Source organism: Aulonocara sp. 'chitande type north' Nkhata Bay, linkage group LG2 (genome assembly GCF_057382095.1).
Source record: "Aulonocara sp. 'chitande type north' Nkhata Bay isolate Kocher_YH1m ecotype deep benthic linkage group LG2, A_spYH_male_GT1.1, whole genome shotgun sequence".
Classification (NCBI taxonomy): Eukaryota; Metazoa; Chordata; class Actinopteri; order Cichliformes; family Cichlidae; genus Aulonocara; species Aulonocara sp. 'chitande type north' Nkhata Bay.
Genome location: NC_141345.1, coordinates 35,488,286 through 35,510,232, shown reverse-complemented (window position 1 = coordinate 35,510,232; position 21,947 = coordinate 35,488,286). Strand labels below are relative to the sequence as shown.

The window sequence follows — 21,947 nt, the reverse complement described above, 5'->3', positions numbered from 1 at the left end:
TTTCTTGATACTGCTGGGATGCAAACTTAATTAAATGATTTGTCTAAATATTGTCATGGTCCTGGGCCATGCGGGCCCAGTATTCTCAGTTCCTTGTGTTTTTGTATTTCGTTCCTTATTTAGGTCATGTTTCCTGAGTTGTCCTGTTATGTTGTTCCTTATTTGACTTCCCCTTGTGACTCTTATCCCCTGTGTGCCCCTCTATGTATCTGTGAGCCCTCATCTCCCCTCGTGTTTCATTCCATGTTTCCCCAGCCCACTATGCCCGTGCTCTCTCTCTCTCCTCCTGTTTGCACCTCTGTGTACTTCCTGTTTTACTTTGACAGTCTCCCGTCAGTGTTGTTTACTCCTGCCATGTCTTGTTATGTTTATCTGTGTCAGCTGTGTTCCCATGTGTGGCCACTTCCCCTGATCATCCCTCTTGTGTATTTAGTCTCTGTGTTTCATGTAGTCTGTGTCGCGTCGTCTGTGTTCTCACCTCCATGTTTTCACGGTCAGTCCTTGCAGTGATCATCATAGTCTGAGTTTTCTTAGTTTGTCGCAGTATTAGTTTTCCCAGTTTAGTTATAGTCCAGTCACGCCATCCCTGCTTTGTTTGTGCACTTTGTCGTCAGCCATAATAAAGGCTCGCTTTCTGTTAAGTCCACTCCCGTCTACTCACTTGTGTATGCACCTGGGTCCATCACACACACCACCGCACGGCCTGTCTCTGCAGACCGTGACAAATATAATCATATCGAGTGGGAGGAAACAATTGCAGAGCACTCTGATTGGCTTCTTGTTAAGTTGTTTCACTGCATTACAGAAGTGGAAACAATGTCAAATGTGTTTCCAGCATAAGCACATGAAACAACACCAATTGTAAGACGCGTCATCTTATATTTGTGGGTTTCTCAACCTGAAACCTAGAGAAAGCAAGAAAGACAGATTGGTTTACACTGTGCCAGCTGGAAGCATATGTGGAAGAAATGATATAGAACTTGACACACACCTCCAAATAAAATCCAATACAATTATGTAAGAGACATTATGATAAACATAAAGTACATTATGTATTACTGTTACTATGTCAACCACTGTTTATAGATTAAAAAGATCTCAAATTGAGATTCTAGGTGGATTTTACGCTTTATTATTCCATTCATATTTCCGTGATTTTAAGAAGCCTTCATGTTTTACAGTCTACGTGTCACTGTTCAGCCAGATTTTTCAGATTTTCCATGCAGTTTTAAAAAAGGGTCCTGTTTTGTTTGGCTGTGGAACTATGTTAAAATTGATACTGATGACTGAACTTAATCCACAGATGTGTTTGGTTAAATTCAGTGATCTCTCGCTCCCTAGCCACCAGCTCTAGGGAACAGACAATCTAGAGATCTCCAACGTGTCCAGCTTGTCCTGTGTCAAAGTTAAACAACTAAATTAAAATAAAATAAAATTTTTTAGACTTTGACTTTGGCCATGGCAAACAATCCATTATGAAAGCACGCTACTTGACAGGCATGCTATGAAACTAATCATTAGGTTGTTGGTTCAGTGTTTTAACCCATCCATTTTCTTCCACTTATCCGGAAGTGTAAGTGCTTAGGTTGTGGGGGGAGCAACCTAAGTAGAGAGTCCCAGACCTGTCTATCCCTAGCCACCAGCTCTAGCTTGTCTGGGGGAACAGACAAGCTAGAGATCTCCAGCATGTTCAGCGTGTCCTGGGTCCGCCCTGGGCCTCCTCCTGGTGGGACATGTCCAGATACTTCACTCAGGAGGTGCCCGAGCTATCTGATGCCCAGGTTCGTTAGATAACCAAACCACCTCCTTACTTTGATGTGGAGGCATAGCGGGTCTACTCTTACTGTGCATCGCTGGAAGCGGATGAGATAAGTATTTGCTGAACGCTGATTAGTTAACAAGTCATCCAGATTAGGGAAGGGAGTCCCAGTTCATAAAATATGAAAAACACAGACAAATAAACCATGCCTGGACTTTCAGCGAACACACTCGCACTGCTTAACTCCCAGCTTGTTATATGGGAATATTTGAAAAGGATTTAAATGTACCAGACACATGTTCTGTTTTTTTTTTGTGCTAGGTTAGTTTTGTGAAACTCAGCAAAATAAGTTTATAGTGCCAGCATTAAAGGTAAATGAAAAAATAAATTAGAATATGCAAATCTCCCAAACAGGTCAGGTGCCTTCACAGACTGCCTGTCAGGGCATCAAAGAACCAACATCAATGGACACCTTATCAGTATTTGGTGCCCTGGATTAAAAAGATTTTTTTTTGAAGAATGGATTTACAACTCTTAACACTGTATCCGGTCTTTAAGTCTGACATCATTAGCTGTGTCTGGGCCCAACTACGCTGGAGGTCAAACGATTACTGCGGCATCACTCAGAGTTGAAAAACTGTCTAAATTATTTTGTCTGTAATAAAATGATCAGTGTTGCTGCTCTACCAGGTGTAACAAGTAAGTTTAACATCCAGGCATCCATGAAAACAGAATTTATGAAATTTAACGGAGTTAGAAGTTAGCAGGGAGTTAGCTTGCTAGTTTCCATCTAAATATAATATACCATGTTCTGAGTGAGGGATTTCTGAAACAAATTAAGACATACTATCACTTCCAACATAGCTGAAGACAGAAAAGTAAACAACAGTGACATTTGGCCAGCTAGTATATAATGATGTGCTACCTGATCGCTAGTGACACTGCTATGTTAGCATAATATAAACAATGAAGCTGGAGGATGAACGCTAACTTTTTTCACTCAATAAAAGTTAAAGTGAGGTTAAAGTGTGGTTAGGTATGCAATCGCATGGCAGGATGCTATAAACGGACCAAACTTCAGTCAGGAGAACAACTGCAATATAAGGTTAGTCATTAATATACTGCTGCATGGGCTGGGCTGTAGTTACATTGTGAGGCTTTAAAAACTGAGCATTAAAATGAGTAGCGGTAATAAAAACCGAGAGAGGCCGACAGTGATCACCTACTGTTTTCAGGGGCTTGTTGAGATTAAATAGACATACAAAGCATTAAAACATGTTAAAAGCACAACAGCCTTATTAAACACAGAGTAGTTTGGGCCCGGAAGCAGGATTCATCTCGTCATCACTTAAAGACCGGATAACCTGTAAGACTGCTCCAGATTCTTGAGAATCCCCCAAAAAGGAGGAAATCTGATGGAAAAAAGTGTTAATTACACGTTCATTTTAATTTATGTACCACAAATAGGTTTTTCATACATATATGACCCATCAAGAACTGTAGATGTATGATTCCCCCAGTCAATAATCGAATAGTATTAATAAAACCCAAGTTGGGTAATGTTTGTACAAAACAGAGGATTTAAGTAAAATTCTCATTTATCAAGTCAGTGTGGCAGTGTACAAAATTTGGGTTTTGTTATCTAACTCAATTTTTCTTCAGCACAGCTGTACTTTCTTTACTTTCTTTTTTCCAACTCATGGGTTTAAATTTTATGAGCACTTCAAATAATGTAGTTTCCTAAGTTTTGATATACGGCTGAGAAATTTCTTAGATTTAAGGCAGAGAAGGCTGCTAGCTGGCTGCTAGGCTTTAGCTTGAGCTATTTTTAGATACTCACCAGTTCACTTTTTTGTCCCACTGCATCTGCAAATTTACTGAGACACTAGTTATGTTAAACCGAAATAATAAGTTTGAAGACACTCAAACTCTCTGTCATCACCATCATGCAATTGTAATTAATTATATTATTTTTAGGACAAAGAAAGCAGCAAAAAGTCTGACACTATAAATGATTCACTTGCATCAAATAATTACCAAAATTATATGTGTGGGTTTCAGGCAAAACTACTCTGTACCTACTGGCAGTAAAAATCTAATAAATAACTGTAGAAAATCTTTCAATGTGGAGTATTTTGTGTTAGCACTGATGTATTTTTGACCACAAGCCAAATGGTCTGACAGTGTAGTTGTTTATAAAAGGTTGCAGAAAATCACATCATTATTGGTTCAGTTTCAGTCAAAGCTAGAAATCTGAACGTTGTATATCACAGTCCTGCTCACAGCCTATATTTTTAGTCTGCCTCACCACTACTTAGAGAGAGAGAGATGAATACAAGCTGGAGTTTTGCTATGCAGTAAACTCATATCCACTGACACTTTGCTGTGCCCAGCTTCTAATTATTCTAAGATAATTGTAACGAAAAACACCGGATATCTTTCTTTAATCTCCCCCCAAAAAAGATTCTTTACATAATCTTTTGCAGCAAAATGCAGAAACAAATACACAGCAGTCGTCACTGACAAACAAATGATGCATGGAAACTTTGCAGCATGCATTTCTGTGGTTGGGCTTTCAAAAAAGGTGTGAGTACAAAGGGGCTTTTCTTCCTGTCTCGCTCTCGACCATCTCAGGAAGCTGGTCTTGAAGCACTGTTTTATCAGTTTTTAAAAAAGCGTGCAGAATGACGTTATATAACCGTTACAAGTATTATCCATACCAAAACAGCACAGAAAAGTAGTTAAAGGATAAACAAAAAGTGCACATGATCACCTTCTCAGCTACACTGACCACTTTTATCACACTTATTTGTGGTTCTTCATAGCTGTTGATGGAAGAGAGGAGGTGTCAATCACTCCCCCTACCCCAACTGGGCCTCTTTGTCAATGTCTTAAAATGTTTACTTCATTGCTGACTGTAGGTATGAAGCTTTGGTATAGTGTGTTGTCACACACCTCACTTAGCACCGAGGTGGGCATGTGGCTTGTCCAAACTAATGATGAACAAATCAATAAGTATACATTTAAAAAATCCGTTGTTTAGCTAAAACGAATCTCCTGAAGCCTTCCTGTAGCTCCTCTCTCACTTCATATCCTGTTTAAGCTCACAGTGAGGCCTGTTCTGAAGAAACGCCTTCAGTGGTCGGTCAAAGGGCGGAGAAATGGCGTACCGCAGCATTTGTTTGTAACAGTAGTTGTTGCATGTGCCTCTGCTTGTTATTCTCATGAAAGAAATGTAGAGAACTTTTGGAAAGTGCGATGAACCCTAAAACAAATAAATATTTTAAAACATTTTTGACGAAGAGATTAATTGTTTTAATGACATAAAACGCAATGTGTCGATTTACAGCTGTGGAAAGCTGTGGTGGATATATATGCAATGCTTCACCCAAACCAACTCCTAAATCAAATAAATTACTATCCATCATGGATCATTTAATCACCCTCTGAACCACTTACTGGACAGGCATTAATTTCTCAAATAGACTGATTCAGTTCTGCACCCCAAGGACAGAAACAGGGCAACTTACTTAAGCACAAGTACCAGCCTACAGATTGCAGTCACATTTTAAATGCTCTGCACTCGCTTCAGAACACCATTCTTACGCAAAGAACATAAACCTGGAGGTGATAAGAAATTTTTGACTGAAGTGGGGATGCATGTTTGAATAAATCTATAAATGCAAAGAGCTGAGACTTGGATAAAAGACTACAGATTCAGTCAGACTAGGCTGTGTCCAGCCTAGTGCAAAATATAATTTAAAAAGTAGCAATTAAAGTATTAAATTATTAAATCTCCTACATGTCCATTTTCTAATCTCTTTTTTTTCCTTTGATTGTTGCTTTTTGTTTTTTGTACACACACTACTTGCACCTGAAACCCACAGAGATAACTATAGACAGACTTGATGCATGACAACTTAGTCATTGCTGTGGTTGAGCTTTCAAACAGAGGAGTGAATACAAAGGGGTTTTCTCTCTGTGTCTCTGTTTTAATCTCAAGCAGTTGGTCTTGCACCAGTGTCTTATCTATTTTAGGACACTGAAATAACACTATATTATTACCACGAATCATATTTAAATTAGAACAGTCTAGAGAAGCTGTTGAAGGACATCTGAGAAAAGGACACACACTCAGACCTGTTCAGTCATGCTGGGACTAGTTTTACTTTACTTTGGGGTTTTTTCCTATGTAGTTTTCGAAGAAATGGAGGAGGTGCTGATAATTCACTCACTCTTTTTTCTTTCTTGTTTTAATAATAGCAACATTTCACAGCATTGTGCAGGAGGTTTGACATCCTCAAAGAAATAAATTCCAGTGTGCATCATTTAGTACAGTTGTGGACTTTCACCCTGTCAAAATTAAAATGATCTACAATGTGCAACATTACTACAGCATGAACAAAAAAAACGGAACAATACACTACAAAATTGCAAAACTATGCTGTTTACTTAGTGTTTTAACCTTAAGAGAGCAGCATTTGTCTCTTTATAAAGGTTTAAAAAAGCCCACTCAAGTGTCTTGTAGCTCTTCACTTGCTTTATATTTGATGAGCGCTCATAGTGTGGTCTGTTCTGAGTCAACAGCTTCTGTGGTCAGCCATAGAATGGAGAAATGGTACCTAACCTAACCTTGGTCTGAAAGTAAAGATGTTATGTGCTGCTTTGCTCGTTGCTCTTGACATGCAGAACAGCATTCACTGAAACCACAAGTGAAAAGCTGAAAAGAACATATTCAGACTCCTAAACACACGTTTAGTCCTTAACATTAATAATAGTTAGTAGCTGAGACGTCTGTCTTGCTCTGGAGTTTTGTGCTGCTCCTGCTAAAATAACCTTTTTGAGTGTAAGCCTTTAGCCATTACTTTGCGTTTGTCATTGGCACATAAAAAGATAAAAAGAACACTTTTTAAACAAAAACCTTTGCAGTTCATCCTGTGTTTTCTCTATATTTATACCAGTTGCTAAAATGACAAAGCTCTGCCTCAGTGACTCAATACTTCCTTCCTAACAAGCTTACAGACAAGGCCTCACTCCTGCCCTCACAGAGATCTGGGTCAGAGTTCATGTTCACTTTGCTGTCTATGTGGAAAGGTCAGGTGTTCAAATCCTTTCATTACCCAGGCTATTTTTTCTCATTCATTATATTAATTAGGTTTACATTTGATTATACTTTGACTTGAATTAAACCTGATTAATGATTAGCAGAATCACATACAAATGAACGCTGATGTAACACTCTTTATCACTTTATTATTATTGGTTTACTACTTTTTAAGTCCTTTTATCCCTCTTTTGAATGGAGATGAGTCAACCAGGGGATCTTAATCTCTCTGACATGGAAGAAGACATGTATCAAGCTTAACAGTGAAGAGTAAAATGTCGCCATTTCTAGATGACTTTTAGTAAGATCGCACTGCCTAGAACATAGCTCTCTCTCTTATGTTTTTGTTTTTTTAGTGAACATAAGTGCCTCCAATCATGTTGGACATGTCAACTCTGGACCAAGCCAGCAATTTGGTAAATATGGCTATTGGGTATTAGGATATTTCCTGAAAAGGGAAGCAAAGCAAATATTTCTGACTCCTGCATTATTCCCAGTTAAATACAATCTGAAATGCCTGTGATTTCAGACTGTGAACTACGTAGGAGTGGGAGTTTAAGTGTTAATTTGGGGCGGGTGTAGCTCGGGAGGTAGAGCAGGTCATCTACTAATCAGAAGGTTTGTGGTTTGTGTCACATATCCTTGGACAAGATGCTAACCCCTCGTTGCAGCCAATGCATATGTCATGTGTGTGAATGTTAGACAGAAAGAACTTGTTTAGAAAAATCATAGAAAAAAAATATTTGGGTGAATGAGAGAAGTTGTATAAAGAGCTTTGAGTACTTAGAGTAGAAAAGTAGTTTATAAGAACCAATGCATTTACCATTGCTTCTGTTGTGGAAGTTTTCCATTTAAATGAAGCCTGCAGACGAGCGGTGAGCGGTAGCTAACATTCTTTAATCAAACACACAAAGAACAGACAACCAAGCTTGATGAAGTCCCTGCATGATCGTGGGACAGACGGTCAGCAGAGTCTCCCTGAGTCTAGCATGGCTCTCAGTTAAATACCTTCTCCAGGAACAAAAGGCAGTACACAGCTGTTTCACACCTTAAGGTTCCCACTCCCTTGCTACCTCCCAGAGTCCTCGAAGAGACAAAAGTTTCTTCCTGTGGAGTTGTCTGCTTCCTCACAACTTCCTTACTACACCCCCACCATTTGTCTTACTGTATGAGTGTGAGACTTGTTAAAATCCAGTGGCACCAAGGCATCATACAATAAAATAATGTGATTAATACATAAGTAAAAGAAATTCCTATACACTTCACAAGGACAGAAAGTCACCACCAGACCATGTGGACGCTGTTAGATTGGACTTTCACAACTCTCAGTGTAAGCCACCTGTACTGCTTTCACTCATGTTGGTGCAATGAAACAAACAGTAACTGAACTAAATGCATTTTACTTTGATTCACTGCACCAACATACATGTCATTACTTAGATGTGTTCACCAAATGTCCCCTTACAAACATACTATGCCACTTATATGGAACAAAAAAAGAAAGGATATTTCATTACAACAAGATGCATGAATGATGCAGAAAACGTCCTTTTAACTGCTCACTGTTGCACATTTCATTGTCTTTTGTACAGATGAAAATAGCTGTTCGCTTTGTATAATGTTAAATCTACAGACTTGTATGACATGTGAGTCACCTGGCTGAATCCATCCATATTGTTCAATAAATCTGAAGCTTCTTTAACGGCGGGACATGAGACAGGAAGTAAGAAAACATGACAGAGAAAAGCAACAATCAGACCACAAATGATCACACCACGATAGGAATGTTAATCTTTTCAGTTCTTAGGTGTATATCGACACATAATAAAAATAAAATAAAATAAAACATCCCCAGCAGGTTTCATAATGATCTAAATGCAACTTCAGATGAACGACAAAACATTACATTGTATCATATTTATGTTACAAAAATTAAGCTAAAATGCAGAATAAAAGACTTTGAATCCTTCCATAGGATATATTAGGAAAAGTAGAAGCAGGTACTGAAATTGATCTTAAGCAAGTTTGCTACCTCTATAAAACCAAAGACCATTGAATTTAAAGAGGGTATACTTTGTTAATATAGCTGTATGCAGAAGTAAACATTTTCATCATCAAGATGCATTTACTATAAAACACATTTAAACTCTAATATATATATAGAAGAACAGCAAAAACCCTACTATGTCTAAGCAAACATCAATTAGGTAATTTCATATCAAATACTGGTAAATATGCCTAACCGAAGACAAACGCCTCGGCAGCTGTATAGATCTGCTCCTTCTTCATAGGTTTTGCATACTTTTTTGTGCATCCATCAGCTTTCATTGTGGTAAAAACAACAACAGAAAACATCCATCTGTCCTTATTCTGGGAAAACAGAGTAAATATAATGTATTAGAAATCTCAAAATATTAGAAAAAACAAAAAGCTCAAAAAGTTCTTTACCTCTTGTTTCTTCTGATCAGTAAAACATTTCCTTTGGATATCAGCTTGAATATAGAAGATACAGGTAACAATTAATATAAATGTAAGATTTATGTGGTTCTTTTTCATAGAGAACAATGCAATTTGAATTACCTCTGCAGTGATCACTGTTTTTCTTGATCATCCAAATGAGAGCAACTATAACAATCAGACTTATAGCCAAGACAGTGCACAGTAGAAAAATTGTGCTGCTGGCCGTCTGTGACCACACTCTGGTTTCTGAAACAATATTAAAAGTAAAAACTCAAGTTATGTTGGACAAACACTAAATTGTGTTTAATATCACCTTCAGATTAGATTACTGTTAATGTAAAACCAAAGTGAGTCAATATTTAATATTCAAACTATAGACTGATGTTCTGGACTGGAGAATATTATCATTCATTAATGTGATCACAGGTACCTCGACTGTCCAGTTTTGTTCCATTTCCAAATAATATTTCTCCACATGTGGCCACAGCACAGTAGTAAGTCCCAGAATCAGAGGAGCTGATGTTCTTAGACAAGCGATAAACACAACTCTGCTCAGTCTCAGATCTTTTCTCACATTCATGATGTCTGTTTCCAGCGGTGTATATGATGCCAGGATGTGATGTATTTGCTTCCCTGAACCAGAACACATTGTGACCTCCTGGACATGTCTTTCTGTCAGAGCTGGAGAGGACTGAACACCGAAGAGTCACAGAGTCTCCTGGATGGACTTTCTCCTTAACAAAAGTGTAGTTTGATGTTTTCTGGGTGTTTCCTGATTAATAAAAATGTGTTAACAAAGCACATTGTGAAGGATTCATGTACTGCATCTATAAAATGTGTCTTTAAAATGAATTAGATGCAAATTAAATGTAAATTAAAATACATTTGTATGAGTATATTAACTGTTTTCTGATCATGCTTTTGACAATTAATAAGCTGTTGTTATAATTTATACTTTACAATTTTACAGACTGAAGCATGTGGCAAAACTCCATGAAAGAAGCGCACATCATTACCTTTTACTAACAAATACGTCCCGGTCCATTCAGTATTCCTACGCCATTCTGTGAATCCACAGTGATAGATTCCCTCGTCCTCTTGATTTGTCTTCAAAATGGTCAGGTTGGTAAAGTGTTTATTGTGATTTACCTTCAATCTGGAGTTATTAAACTCAGGTGCAAAGTCAGGTGTTGTAGATTCCCTTATTGTCCAAATTACTTTCAGAGTGTCCCCGGCACGCTGCTTGTACCAGTGGACTTCTTTACGAATGGTCTCAATCACAGGCAGTTGACATGGGATGGTTACAGTTTCCCCAAGTTGAACTGAAGTTACTGGAACAAGTGTATCTAATTTCATAGAAAACACACAGAAATCTAAAACATTAATTCACAATGACACAGGAAAACCACCAAGCAAACAGCATGTATTCAAAACGAAATCAGAAAAAGCACTTACATCCTTGATGGAGAAGAAGGAGCGTAACCCATAACACGATCATCTTGACATGTCTTTTGTTATGGACTTGTAGGTATCTCACTGTTTGTAGGAGGTACTTGGACCTTTTATGTCAAACTGTTACACCGATCTGATTGGCTGATTGGTTATCACAGAATATATAGATCAGAATCAGAGAATGAAGTGAACTTCCTGTCACTTTGTTTCATCCAGGTCTTTGAGGAGTAAAGCGTCTGTTGCTTAGCCATTTCGTCACTCATTTTAAGCATAATACAAGGCATTTTTAAAGTTTTTCCAGCAAGTTCTCCAATGATTAATTTGTCATTTGTTTCTACCTTCTGGCAATAATTCATTTCAGAATTTCTAAATAGACTTCTTGAGCTTCTTTCTACTTTAAAATGTTTAAAATGTTTATCTAGGTATGTAAGTGGATTCAAGTCCTATCTGGGGACATCTTAAAGCTTTGCTTTGACCCAGTACATGTTTTTATTTTCGCCTGCCTGGTTAGGTTTAGGCAGTAAAACTAGGTTAGGTTCTGCATCTGAACAGACCATTTTACACCACTAAAATGTTTTAGAAAGCTGTTTCTTATGTTAGCTGAGTTATTGTGCACTACACTATCAAAAAGCAAATGCATTTATTTTTATAGCAGTTATAGGTCCCTTTATCTGGCAGCATGGTGATGTGGTAGTCAGCGCTTTTACCTCACAACAAGAAGGTTCTAGGTTTGACTTGAGACCAAAGCCTTTCTATGTGGAGTTTGCATGTCCTCTCCGATTACACCTTACTTTCATTGTCTTAGTGGAAGAAAACAGATGGACATATCTTCCCCAGCAAACATTTTGTTCCATTTACAACAAAAAAATAAAGCAAAGTGTCAGATATCCAGTGATATGGCCCACAAATAACTACATTTACCAAATGTTAGGGAAACCTTTTTTAGGCAATTTAAAAAAATAGCTGATGGATCAGATTTTTTGTAGGTCAAGCTCTAATAATGTTATGCTTGCTCCATGCAAGGCTGTATAGCTCCAAGTTTTACGTTATAAGTAGCAACTGCTAAGATTGTGAGTGCCAAAACTGATTAAAGGAGCATTTCCAAAGGAAGTGACAGGTGACAATGTAGAGCAGCGACCATAAAAAATCTATAAAATTTGCATTTCAACATTTCAGGTGGCTGCAGCTGAAATATTTGTTGGTTACATGAAGGTAGTGGGTCTAATGTTAATCTCTCGCAAATTCAAGTAGGTGATTACAATGAGATTGAAGAATGCCATTGATTGATATGTGAGAGGGTGGTAAATGATATGTGAGAGGGTTACCTAGCTAATCGTAACTCGGATTGTCCCCTAGTATGTTTTCACAAAAAAAAAACCCAAAACAGCTATGAAAAAGGTGTGATTTTGCATTCTCTTATTATCTTATATATATATTGGTCAACAAACTCAGTATTGGTTCCATTTCTGTTTGTCTTCTACATACTTCAAAACAATTCTAGGTCATTTTCCCTATAGACGATCCTGCAGTGCTGTATAACTGACAGCCAGGTGGAGGAATGCCGAACATTAGAGGAATATTTTGGGGTGTGCCTTGAGAGAAATCATTTAATTCTACACAGGGATAAAATCAAAGGATTAATGTTCAACTTCAAAGAGAAGAGTACTATTATAAAGCCCTTGTCATCCTGGAACAGGATGCTGATGTCAGGGAGGAGTCCTCACCTGAATGTCCACTTCAACAACGAACTGAACTGGAAGACCAACGGAGAGGGTAAATTTAAAAAAAAAAAAAGGTAATGAGTGGACTGCATTTTATGTAATTGTAGGATTTACTGTATCAAAAACCTAAAACTGGTCTGCCTGAAATACTTTGCGACATTTTTCATTTCTGTCGTTTTCTGATTTTTATTGCACTTGATCAAAATATTAAAATACTCGAAATCTTGTCATTTGATCTTTTTCCTTACAAAGGACAGTTACAAACTCTACATTATCAGAGACAACCCACCCAGTCTGCTTGTCAGTTATTTAAGCGGTAAGATACAGTTGCACCAGTAATGGTTGTGGTCACACTCTCTATCCTCTACGCTTACTTCAGAGCGCCACTCTCACTGTGTCACAAAACACACACCGATCTGGAGGTGTCACATAAACACACTGACCTGAAAGCTTCTTCCTCAACAGAGATATATGTGCCAAAGTGACAGAAAATCCAAAAAGCAAATAAAATGCTGCATCTCAAATTCAAGACTTAAATATTTGTACAGACAGTAGAAAGATTTAGGTAATAAAACAAAAATATTTAAGAATCAATCAAGCAAGGCTTTATTCGCCACGTGCAGGTTCCCCTGCAGTGAAATAGGACCCCCGCCCCCCGACCACACACAACACAGACATCACATGGGGATATGGGGATACAGGTCGGAGATCGGTAGCGTTACAGAAAAAAAACCCACTGAAATATACACTACAATGGGAAAGTACAAGAGGAAAAAAGAGACTTCTACTCATGCTGGGCTCCTGGGAGGACAGCATGAAAGTCATTAAAAATCCATGCTGCACAATCATTTCACCCTGGAAAAAGAACAATTCAAAGAAATAATTAAAGCCAGCACTCCTGGCTAAAAAAAATCTTACATTTTTCAAAATCTGTTGAAAAATGTTGGAATATATTGTTAAAGAAAAGCATAACATTACAACTTTGCACTAGTTTCACTTTACCTGATGTTAATGACATAAATTCAAACATATCAGGTTTTCCAGTTGAACTCGCCTTTTCCAGTCACTTTTTATTTTTAACAGAATGGGAAGACAGTAGGGGAATGATGCGAGCATCCATGTGGTATGCACTTTAACTACTTTGACTTTTCAGTCATGGTGTAATCAGCTTCAGTAATGTCTGTTTTGCACTGATTTCTTAAGTACTGGTTTCAATATAGACTTAAATGAAATGAGAAAAAAGAAATAAAAACTCATCATAAGACTGCACTAGAAATGTTGCAGTATGCATGCGGTCACATTTTTATAGATAGAGGTATAGAACAACAACACATTATAGCTCATTCGCTTTAAGCAAATATCCACAATGTTATATGACATAAAGGGATGATGGGGTGGTAAACAGATCTAATCCAGTCCAAAAGCCTTGACAGCCATGTAGATCTGCTGCCGCTTCACTGCATCCTGTCTTTTGTATTTGTCAGCCTTCATCATCGTAAACACAACAGCAGAAAACATCAATGTGTCCTTTTTCTGGGAAAATACAATACAAAAATATTATAAACATTAAAACTTGAAAATCTAACACACTCTACCATTAGGTACTTTACCTGTTGGCTTTTCAAATCACCAAAGTTTTTCTCCAGGACAGCAGCTTGAATATAGGACATATAAGTAATTAATGCAAATGTAAGATTCATAACATCTAGAACTCTGAATAACTCCAACTACCTTTGCAATAATCACTGTTGGTTTTCTTGATTGTGTAAGCGAGGACAGCAATAACAATCAGAACCAGTACAGGACACAGCAGAAAAATAACTGTTGTGGCACTCTGTGACCACACGCTGCACCCTGGGACAATATTAAAAATAAATATATGACAAAATTAAAGTTACACAATCACTTATTTTTCTGATTTTCTAAACAATAGACAGAAAGAGAAGCTGAGAGAGAAACTGGTACCTTGAATGTCCAGTTTAGTTCCTTTTCCATACAATATCTCCCCACATGTGGCAACAGCACAGTAGTAAGTCCCAGCATCAGAGGAGCTGATGTTCTTAGAGAAGCGATACGCACAGCTCTTTTCAGTCTCTGATCTTTTCTCACATTCATGATGTCCGTTTCCATTAGTATAGATAATACTAGGATGAGATCTATGTGATCCTTCTTTGAACCAGAATACCTCAAGACCCCCTGGACATGTCTTATTAACTGAGCTGGAGAGAACTGAACATTGGAGAGTCACTGAGTCTCCTAGACGGGTGGTCTTCTCCTGAACAACGGTATAGTTTGATATCCTCTGGGTGTTTCCTTTGGAATATGAAACCGCATTAACAAATGATGCTACAAAGAAAATTTGTATATATATATATACACATCAAGACTGTCCTGCCCCCCTCCCTGGATCCCTTCCAGTTTGCCTATCGGCCCAACCGCTCAACCGATGATGCCATCTCCACTGCACTCCACTCGGCACTCACACACCTGGACAAAAATGACTCATATGTTCGAATGCTGTTCATAGATTTCAGTTCAGCATTCAACACCATAATCCCCCAACAGCTCATTCAAAAACTGGTCCAGCTGGGGCTCAACACCTCACTGTGCAACTGGCTGTTGGATTTCCTCACCGGAAGACCTCAAGCAGTACGGGTTGGCAGTAATACATCCAGCACCATCATTTTAAACACGGGGGCCCCGCAGGGATGTGTGCTGAGCCCCCTCCTCTTCACTCTGCTGACCCATGACTGCACCCCATCATACAGCTCCAACCTCTTCATCAAGTTTGCGGACGACACAACGGTGGTGGGTCTCATTAGCAACAGGGATGAGACCGACTACAGAAGTGAGGTGAGACGCCTGGCCACGTGGTGTGCTGACAACAATCTCTCTCTGAATGTGGAGAAGACGAAGGAGATTGTTGTGGACTTCAGGAGAATGCACACCCAACATGCTCCTCTGACCATTGACGGAGCGTCTGTGGAGAGAGTGAGCAGCACCAAGTTCTTGGGTGTGCACATCACAGAGGATCTCTCCTGGACGTACAACACCACAGCACTGGCCAAGAAATCACAGCAGCGTCTCTTCTTTCTCCGCAAACTAAGAAGAGCAGGAGCACCAGCCCCCATCATGCACACTTTCTACAGAGGCACCATCGAGAGCATCCTGTCGAGCTGCATCACTGTGTGGTTTGGAGCCTGCAATGCGTCCTGTCATAGAACCCTCCAACGCATAGTGAGAGCTGCAGAGAGGATCATTGGTGTCTCTCTCCCCTCCCTCCAGGACATTTACAGCACCCGTCTCACTAAAAAAGCCCTTTGCATAGCGGCTGATCCCACACACCCAATGCAAAGCTTCTTCAAGCTGCTGCCGTCGGGGAGGAGACTGCGGAGTCTCCAGGCCAGGACCAGCAGGCTGAAGGACAGCTTCATCCATCAGGCTGTCAGGAAGCTTAACTCCCTCCCGATTCTGCCCCCTCTCCCCTCTCTCCTCCACGGTCTCACTGAACTCTGTCACACACACACAAACACACACACTCTCTGACTCACTCACTGGCCTGCACCAGTTACCAGTCACTTTGTGGAGCATTGGACTGCCATTACCTCATAAGACTTTGTTGTTACACTTTCTCTTACCATACATTACCAAATCTCCATTTGCACTATTTGCCTATTTGCACTACTCTGCCTGGTTTACACTCAATGTCACTTACCCATTATATTGTATATTATATAGCTTTCTTGTTATATGTAAAATTGTATTTATTTAAATTTTTACTTTTTAATTATTTTACTTGCATTTTTTAATCACTTTTATATTTAAATATATTTAAATGTTCATTTGCTATTTATCTAGGGATTGAGAGTAACGCAATTTCTATTCTCCGTATGTCCTGTACATGTGGCAGAATCGACAAATAAAGTTGACTTTGACTTTGACTTTGACTTTGATATATATATATTTCAAATATAACTTTAGCTGTAACATTCAGTCTAACGATTACAATGAATATATTTAGATGCATTTGGATTTATACAGAAATTTGAGAAATATAGATGATGTCCAACTGGGAAAGAAAAATCGTACTTAGAGATAACATTTCTTAACATTTATAAAGTGCATTTATAACATCTTAAAATTGCATGAAAGGAAATCACATTATTACCTTTTACTAACAAATATGTCCCCGTCCATGTAGTATCTTGGAGCCACTCTGTGAACCCACAGTGATAGATTCCCTCATCCTCTTGATTTGTTCTCAAAATCGTCAGGTTGCTAACATTTTTATCATAATCAGCCTCCCATCTTGAGTTATCAAATTCAGGTGCAAACCTAGGTGTTGCAGATTCCTTTAGTGTCCATATTATTTTCAGAGTGTCTCCAAGACTCTGCTTATACCAGTGGATGTCTCTGCGGCCAGTCTCAGTCTTGGGTAGAACACATGTGAAGGTTACAGGTCCCCCGAGGTGAGCTGTAGTTACTGGAACGAGTGCAGCTAAATAGAAAACGAAAATCTAAAAGTCAGACAAAGCAATGCAGGAAACAGCTTACATGTGTGGGAAAAAATTGTATAAACACTTACATCCTCGATTAACAAAGAGCAGTGCAATCCATAATCTGATCATCTTGTAAAGGCCTTGTGTTATGGACTTAGGTGCTTGACTGACTGTGGGAGGCATTGAAACATGGGCCCTTTATGTCACCCTTCAAATAGATCTGATTGGTTATCTCTGAATACAGATTCAAGAGCTCTCCCTCTTACATTGGTTGCATCCACGTATTTGAAGAGCAAATTAAATGTTTCTCATTCAGTCACTCATTTAAATTATAATCTAATTCATTTTCTATTGAATGTTGTGTTTCATCATTGTTCCATTTCTGCTTGGTTAGCTTTAGCCAGTAAAACCAAGTTAGATGCTGGATTTAAAAGGAGCTTTTTATACTTAAAACCCCTCAGAAAGTTCTGTTTTTTATGTTACCTGAGTTACTGTGCGCTGAAGACACAAGCAAAGATTTTATATGCATTTATTCATACAGATGTCAGAGGTTGCTTACTTTACAATTGGTCAATCACATATTGCACAAATTATTCTTTTTGTGAAGTCCCACAGCTAGACTGTATTCTTTGTAATTCTGTGAAAATATGAAAACAAATGCATAGATCTTTTTTTATTAATCATATTAGATCACATAACTCCATCTTACTAATCAGTCTAAAGTCTTCAGATGTTGGGTACTTTGGTGATTAGTACTTCTGCCTGACATGAAATAGGTTTTGGGTTTCAAATATAGGTTGGGGCCTATATCTGCATGCCCTCTCTGGATACTCTTGCTTCATCCTCCAATCCAAAGACATGAATGGTGTTAGGTTAATTGGTCATTCTAAATTCAGTAACACGTGTCAGTGTGATAATGAGTGGTTGTCTCCCTGTCACCCATGTAAAAGGCTGTGTCCCAATTAAGAGACTGCACGCTTTAAGTACGCATTTTAAGTGCGGTTACGTCACCACCACGCGACGACGGCTGTCCCAATTCGAAGTGTACTTCAAATGCATACTCCAAATGCACCGTCGATTTCCCCAAATTTCAAGCGTGGTCCGGTGCACGCTTCGTGGTCCCATATATCCCACAATTCATAGCGCGGCGGTGGGTGTGGATAATTTTGCGGCAAAATACGGCAGAAGGGAGCGGCCGAAGAGGTTGGTTTTTTTTTTTCAAAACTTTATTGAAATTATAAAGCGAACAGTCAGTCATTCCAGTTCAATTTGTACAGTAGACATACAAGGCAAATAAGAGTAACAATATACAGTACAATGAAATAAGAAGGATAAATAAATAAAGGATAAAAAAGAAATACTTTGTATTTGAAAGTTGTGACAGCTCATTCGTTACACATTTCTGAATGAATTTCAATCGAGGATAAACCTTTTATATTGGAAGTTAATTTAAGAGAGTTCGAGTAATATTCAATTTCAATCAAAAACAAATTAAATGATGGGGTTGAGTCTTGAAATTGACATGTATGTATATGGAATTTCCCTAATAAGATGGAGCGGCCGAAGAGTGAACTGTCAAAAGTATTGAATATGACGTCACTTATTTATGTGCGAATGTTTAATTATTAAAGTCAGTCATATATCCACAAACACAACAAGCTGAAAGTCAGTGATATGTGTGTATATATATATATCATAATAATCTGACAATAATATAATATTGGCCATATTATATTTACATTACCACAGTGAGATTGCTTTAGTCTCGTGAACAACATTAACTAATTGTTATTTACTAACTAATCTTAAATGACTGTTCAGCACAGAAATGAAGCCCAACAATCATGTTTTACAGTCCTGTGGTCTCAGCCTCAGATACTCAACTAATCAAAGTGATGTCATGACAAAAATGAATGACTTACAAAACATTTTTCTCCTTCATTTCTGTCAAACAAAGCTGTATGTAACGTGTCTCACGGTTAGTATCATGGTTGCTAGCCAACCTGAACAGCGCGACGAAGCGTATACCGTCCCATTTCACAAGCCTCTCACTTCCGCACTTCTCGTACTTATAGTACGCACCGTACGTAGTACGCGTAGTGCGCGTACTTCAAGCGTGCAGACCCTGAATTGGGACACAGCTAAAAACTGGCAACCTCTCCAGGGTTTACTCCACCACTTGCCCTGTGACAGCCAGCCTCCTGTCACCCTGAAGTAACTAAGTGGAAGAAAACGGATTGATGGATCTTAAAAAGGCTAATTTCATAATCTTGTTTATTTGTAGCAAAATCAAACAGGGTATTTATGGCATGGCTACCATAATCACCATACAGTGATATGGTGGCCAATATAGCCAACATGTTCAAGTTGAGCCTTCACCGCAGTAAAAGCACAAACCAACAGGTGGCATGACAGTGGATATAGCCATCTTGTCAAGTGTGGTGGTGTGGATACAGGACACAAACGCAGGGCTCTCTCTGCAGAATTAGGGATTTTATTTACAGTGAAACAACACTGACGAAAAGTGCAACAGTCCTCTATGTGTGAGTTCCTTTTCCCCTTTCGTGCTCACTCTCCGTTCCCCTGCTGTGACTTCTACTGTGTCCATGGTGAGTGGTGTTTATGTACAAAAGTGCTCAACTCCCTCCACTTGTGTCTGCAAACTAAACAAGCAAACGATGAGTACCTGCCAACTCCACTCTGAAACTCTGTCATACACTTGTTGATGACTCTCAACGATCCAGCTTCGACTGAAGCTCAGCTCAGCTGTTAAATAACTCTTCACATGGGGTTGATCGGCAACAGCTAAGTGTCAGTAACTTTCAAGTGTGGCTGGCTTGGCAGTGGGAAACTCCCTGAACCTGACATCTCCATAAAACCGCCGCACCTCCCCCCCCACACACACACACCAGCTCGCACACGGGAAACGAGGGACGGGGACATGGCTGCGGCAGGTCACTCAGCGAGGACTGCAGCCATGACACATCTTACAGATGCTGTAATTTGTAAAGACTAATACCGATAACTCAGACAAGATTTTTAAACTGCATTGTCATATTATCTTAGTAAATAGTTAACACATAAATATTAGGAAAATCTGTTTCTCTAGTCTACAAAAATAATCAGATTTTTAAACCACCCAACAGCAATATGTGTATAATAACAATGAGACAGAAAATAATCCTAACCCGATTTTTAGTAGGGGATCCTCTCCGTTATTCTATTGAGCACATTCCAATTATAAGCAGCAACTACTAAGATTTAGGTTACCAAAGGCAATTAAAGAAGCACATGGGATGACACGACAACGAGCAGAGGAAAACACAGGCTTAAATACACAGAGGAGTAACAAGGGAAGGAGAAACACATGGGGAACACAGCTGGGAGAAATCAAACACAATGAGATGCGGAGGAAGCAAAACTGAATAAACGAACATAAGATATGAGACTACAAAAGGTAAACAGGAAACATGAGACTGGCCCAGAGACATGGACTTGACACTGAGACAAGAAGACATGACAGGGGAGACAGAGATTACAGAGAAGTACAGAACACAGAGATTTTACAGTATAACAAGCTTAATCTCCCCTGCCTGAATGCTTTACAATTTTTGCTGTTTTATAATGCACTTGACCACGATATTAAGATTACATTTTCAACTTTACTGTCACTTGAACGTTGTCATTGTGCAAAGAACGGTGATGACAAACCCAGCCTGCTTGTCCGTTACTTAAGCAGGAAGAGATGCACTAGTATACAGAGCTGAGGAGGTGGTTGTGGTTACACTCTCCATCCTCTACTCTCACTTCAGAGCACCACTCTCACAGTGCAACATAAACAAACTGACCTGGAAGCTTCTGGTGTAATTGAAACATATGTACCAATGTATGTAGTGATAGAGCAATGTGATGTGAATCATAGGAGAACGTGAATAAACGAGCTGAGACTTCAATCTGTATATCTGTACACACAGTGGAAGATTTAGGTAAATTTACAAAGACAGAAGAAAGAAAATGTTCAATCATTTGAATGACGAAAGAAAAAGAGAAAATATTTAAAGAGCTAGTCTAACTACACTTGCTGCTTGACAATAAGACAGTTCAATCAAGTAATAACCTGCAATTTCCTGAGACAGTCCTGTGTCCAGCCTATGCTTACAAATGTAGAGACAGCTGCAAACAAGAAATGTAACAACTGAAAATATACTTTAAATAATATAAATAAAGACTGAATAAAGGCTCAGACTCTTATGTCTATCATCTCCCATGTTGTAATAAGTATTTTGTTTCTGTGCACAAAACTATTTGTACACGACGGATGCAAAGATGAAGATAAACAGAGTTGATGCACAGAAGCAGCATTGCTGTGTTTGGACTTTTCTTCCTGTTTTCTTTTTGGTTTCAAAGAGCTGGTCTAGTAGCACTTTATGTATTTTTAAAAGAAAAGTGGAACGGCACTATAATAGTAACTACGCTTAGCTTTTACATCAATACAAGGAGCTGTTAGAGCATGTTTGAGGAAGGCACACACAGAGACCTGCTTAGTCATGCTGCAGTTCTTGATCACAGTCTGTGTCTGCAGATATACAACAGTTACAGTTTTTGTGGTTGATTTTCTTTTTTAAAAGACACTTTAAAAAAAATAAGCACATTAACGTAGCTGAAATGATCAGTTCTATTTGTTTTTTATAACTAGTCTGTTTAAGTGCCTTAAGACTCGTCTCGCATTTTATCTAGGGAGAAAGCTCACAGTGATATCTGTTGTGAGTTAACAGATTCAGTGTTTGTTCAAGAGGCAGAGAAATTGGCCATTACAACATTTGTCTGTCAGTGTATCTGATGAATGTGGCTTTGCTTGCTCTTTTCTTTTGACATGCAAAGGGGCATTCACTACAAGCATAAGACATAAAAAGATATAATAGAAAGACACTTATAGCTCAGATTCTAGTGTT

At 38.7% G+C, this 21,947-nt stretch overlaps 2 protein-coding genes across 2 annotated transcripts; both read right to left on the bottom strand.

The window, feature by feature from the left end:
• Window positions 1-7,719: 7,719 nt before the first annotated feature.
• Window positions 7,720-10,845, bottom strand: LOC147338293 (signal-regulatory protein beta-2-like). Its single transcript, XM_086260613.1, has 6 exons — window positions 10,779-10,845; window positions 10,340-10,669; window positions 9,754-10,095; window positions 9,444-9,569; window positions 9,312-9,355; window positions 7,720-9,233 (listed from the first exon to the last, which is right to left on the bottom strand). The coding sequence occupies exons 1-6, from the start codon at window positions 10,819-10,821 to the stop codon at window positions 9,102-9,104; spliced, it is 1,017 nt and encodes a 338-aa protein (XP_086116739.1). The 5' UTR covers window positions 10,822-10,845; the 3' UTR covers window positions 7,720-9,101.
• A 2,769-nt stretch (window positions 10,846-13,614) lies between these two features.
• On the bottom strand, window positions 13,615-17,124 carry LOC147338292 (signal-regulatory protein beta-2-like). The gene is made up of 6 exons (XM_086260589.1): window positions 17,082-17,124; window positions 16,665-16,994; window positions 14,462-14,809; window positions 14,228-14,350; window positions 14,107-14,150; window positions 13,615-14,029 (listed from the first exon to the last, which is right to left on the bottom strand). Exons 1-6 carry the CDS (start codon window positions 17,122-17,124, stop codon window positions 13,904-13,906), a joined length of 1,014 nt encoding a protein of 337 aa, XP_086116715.1. The 3' UTR covers window positions 13,615-13,903.
• Window positions 17,125-21,947: the final 4,823 nt, after the last annotated feature.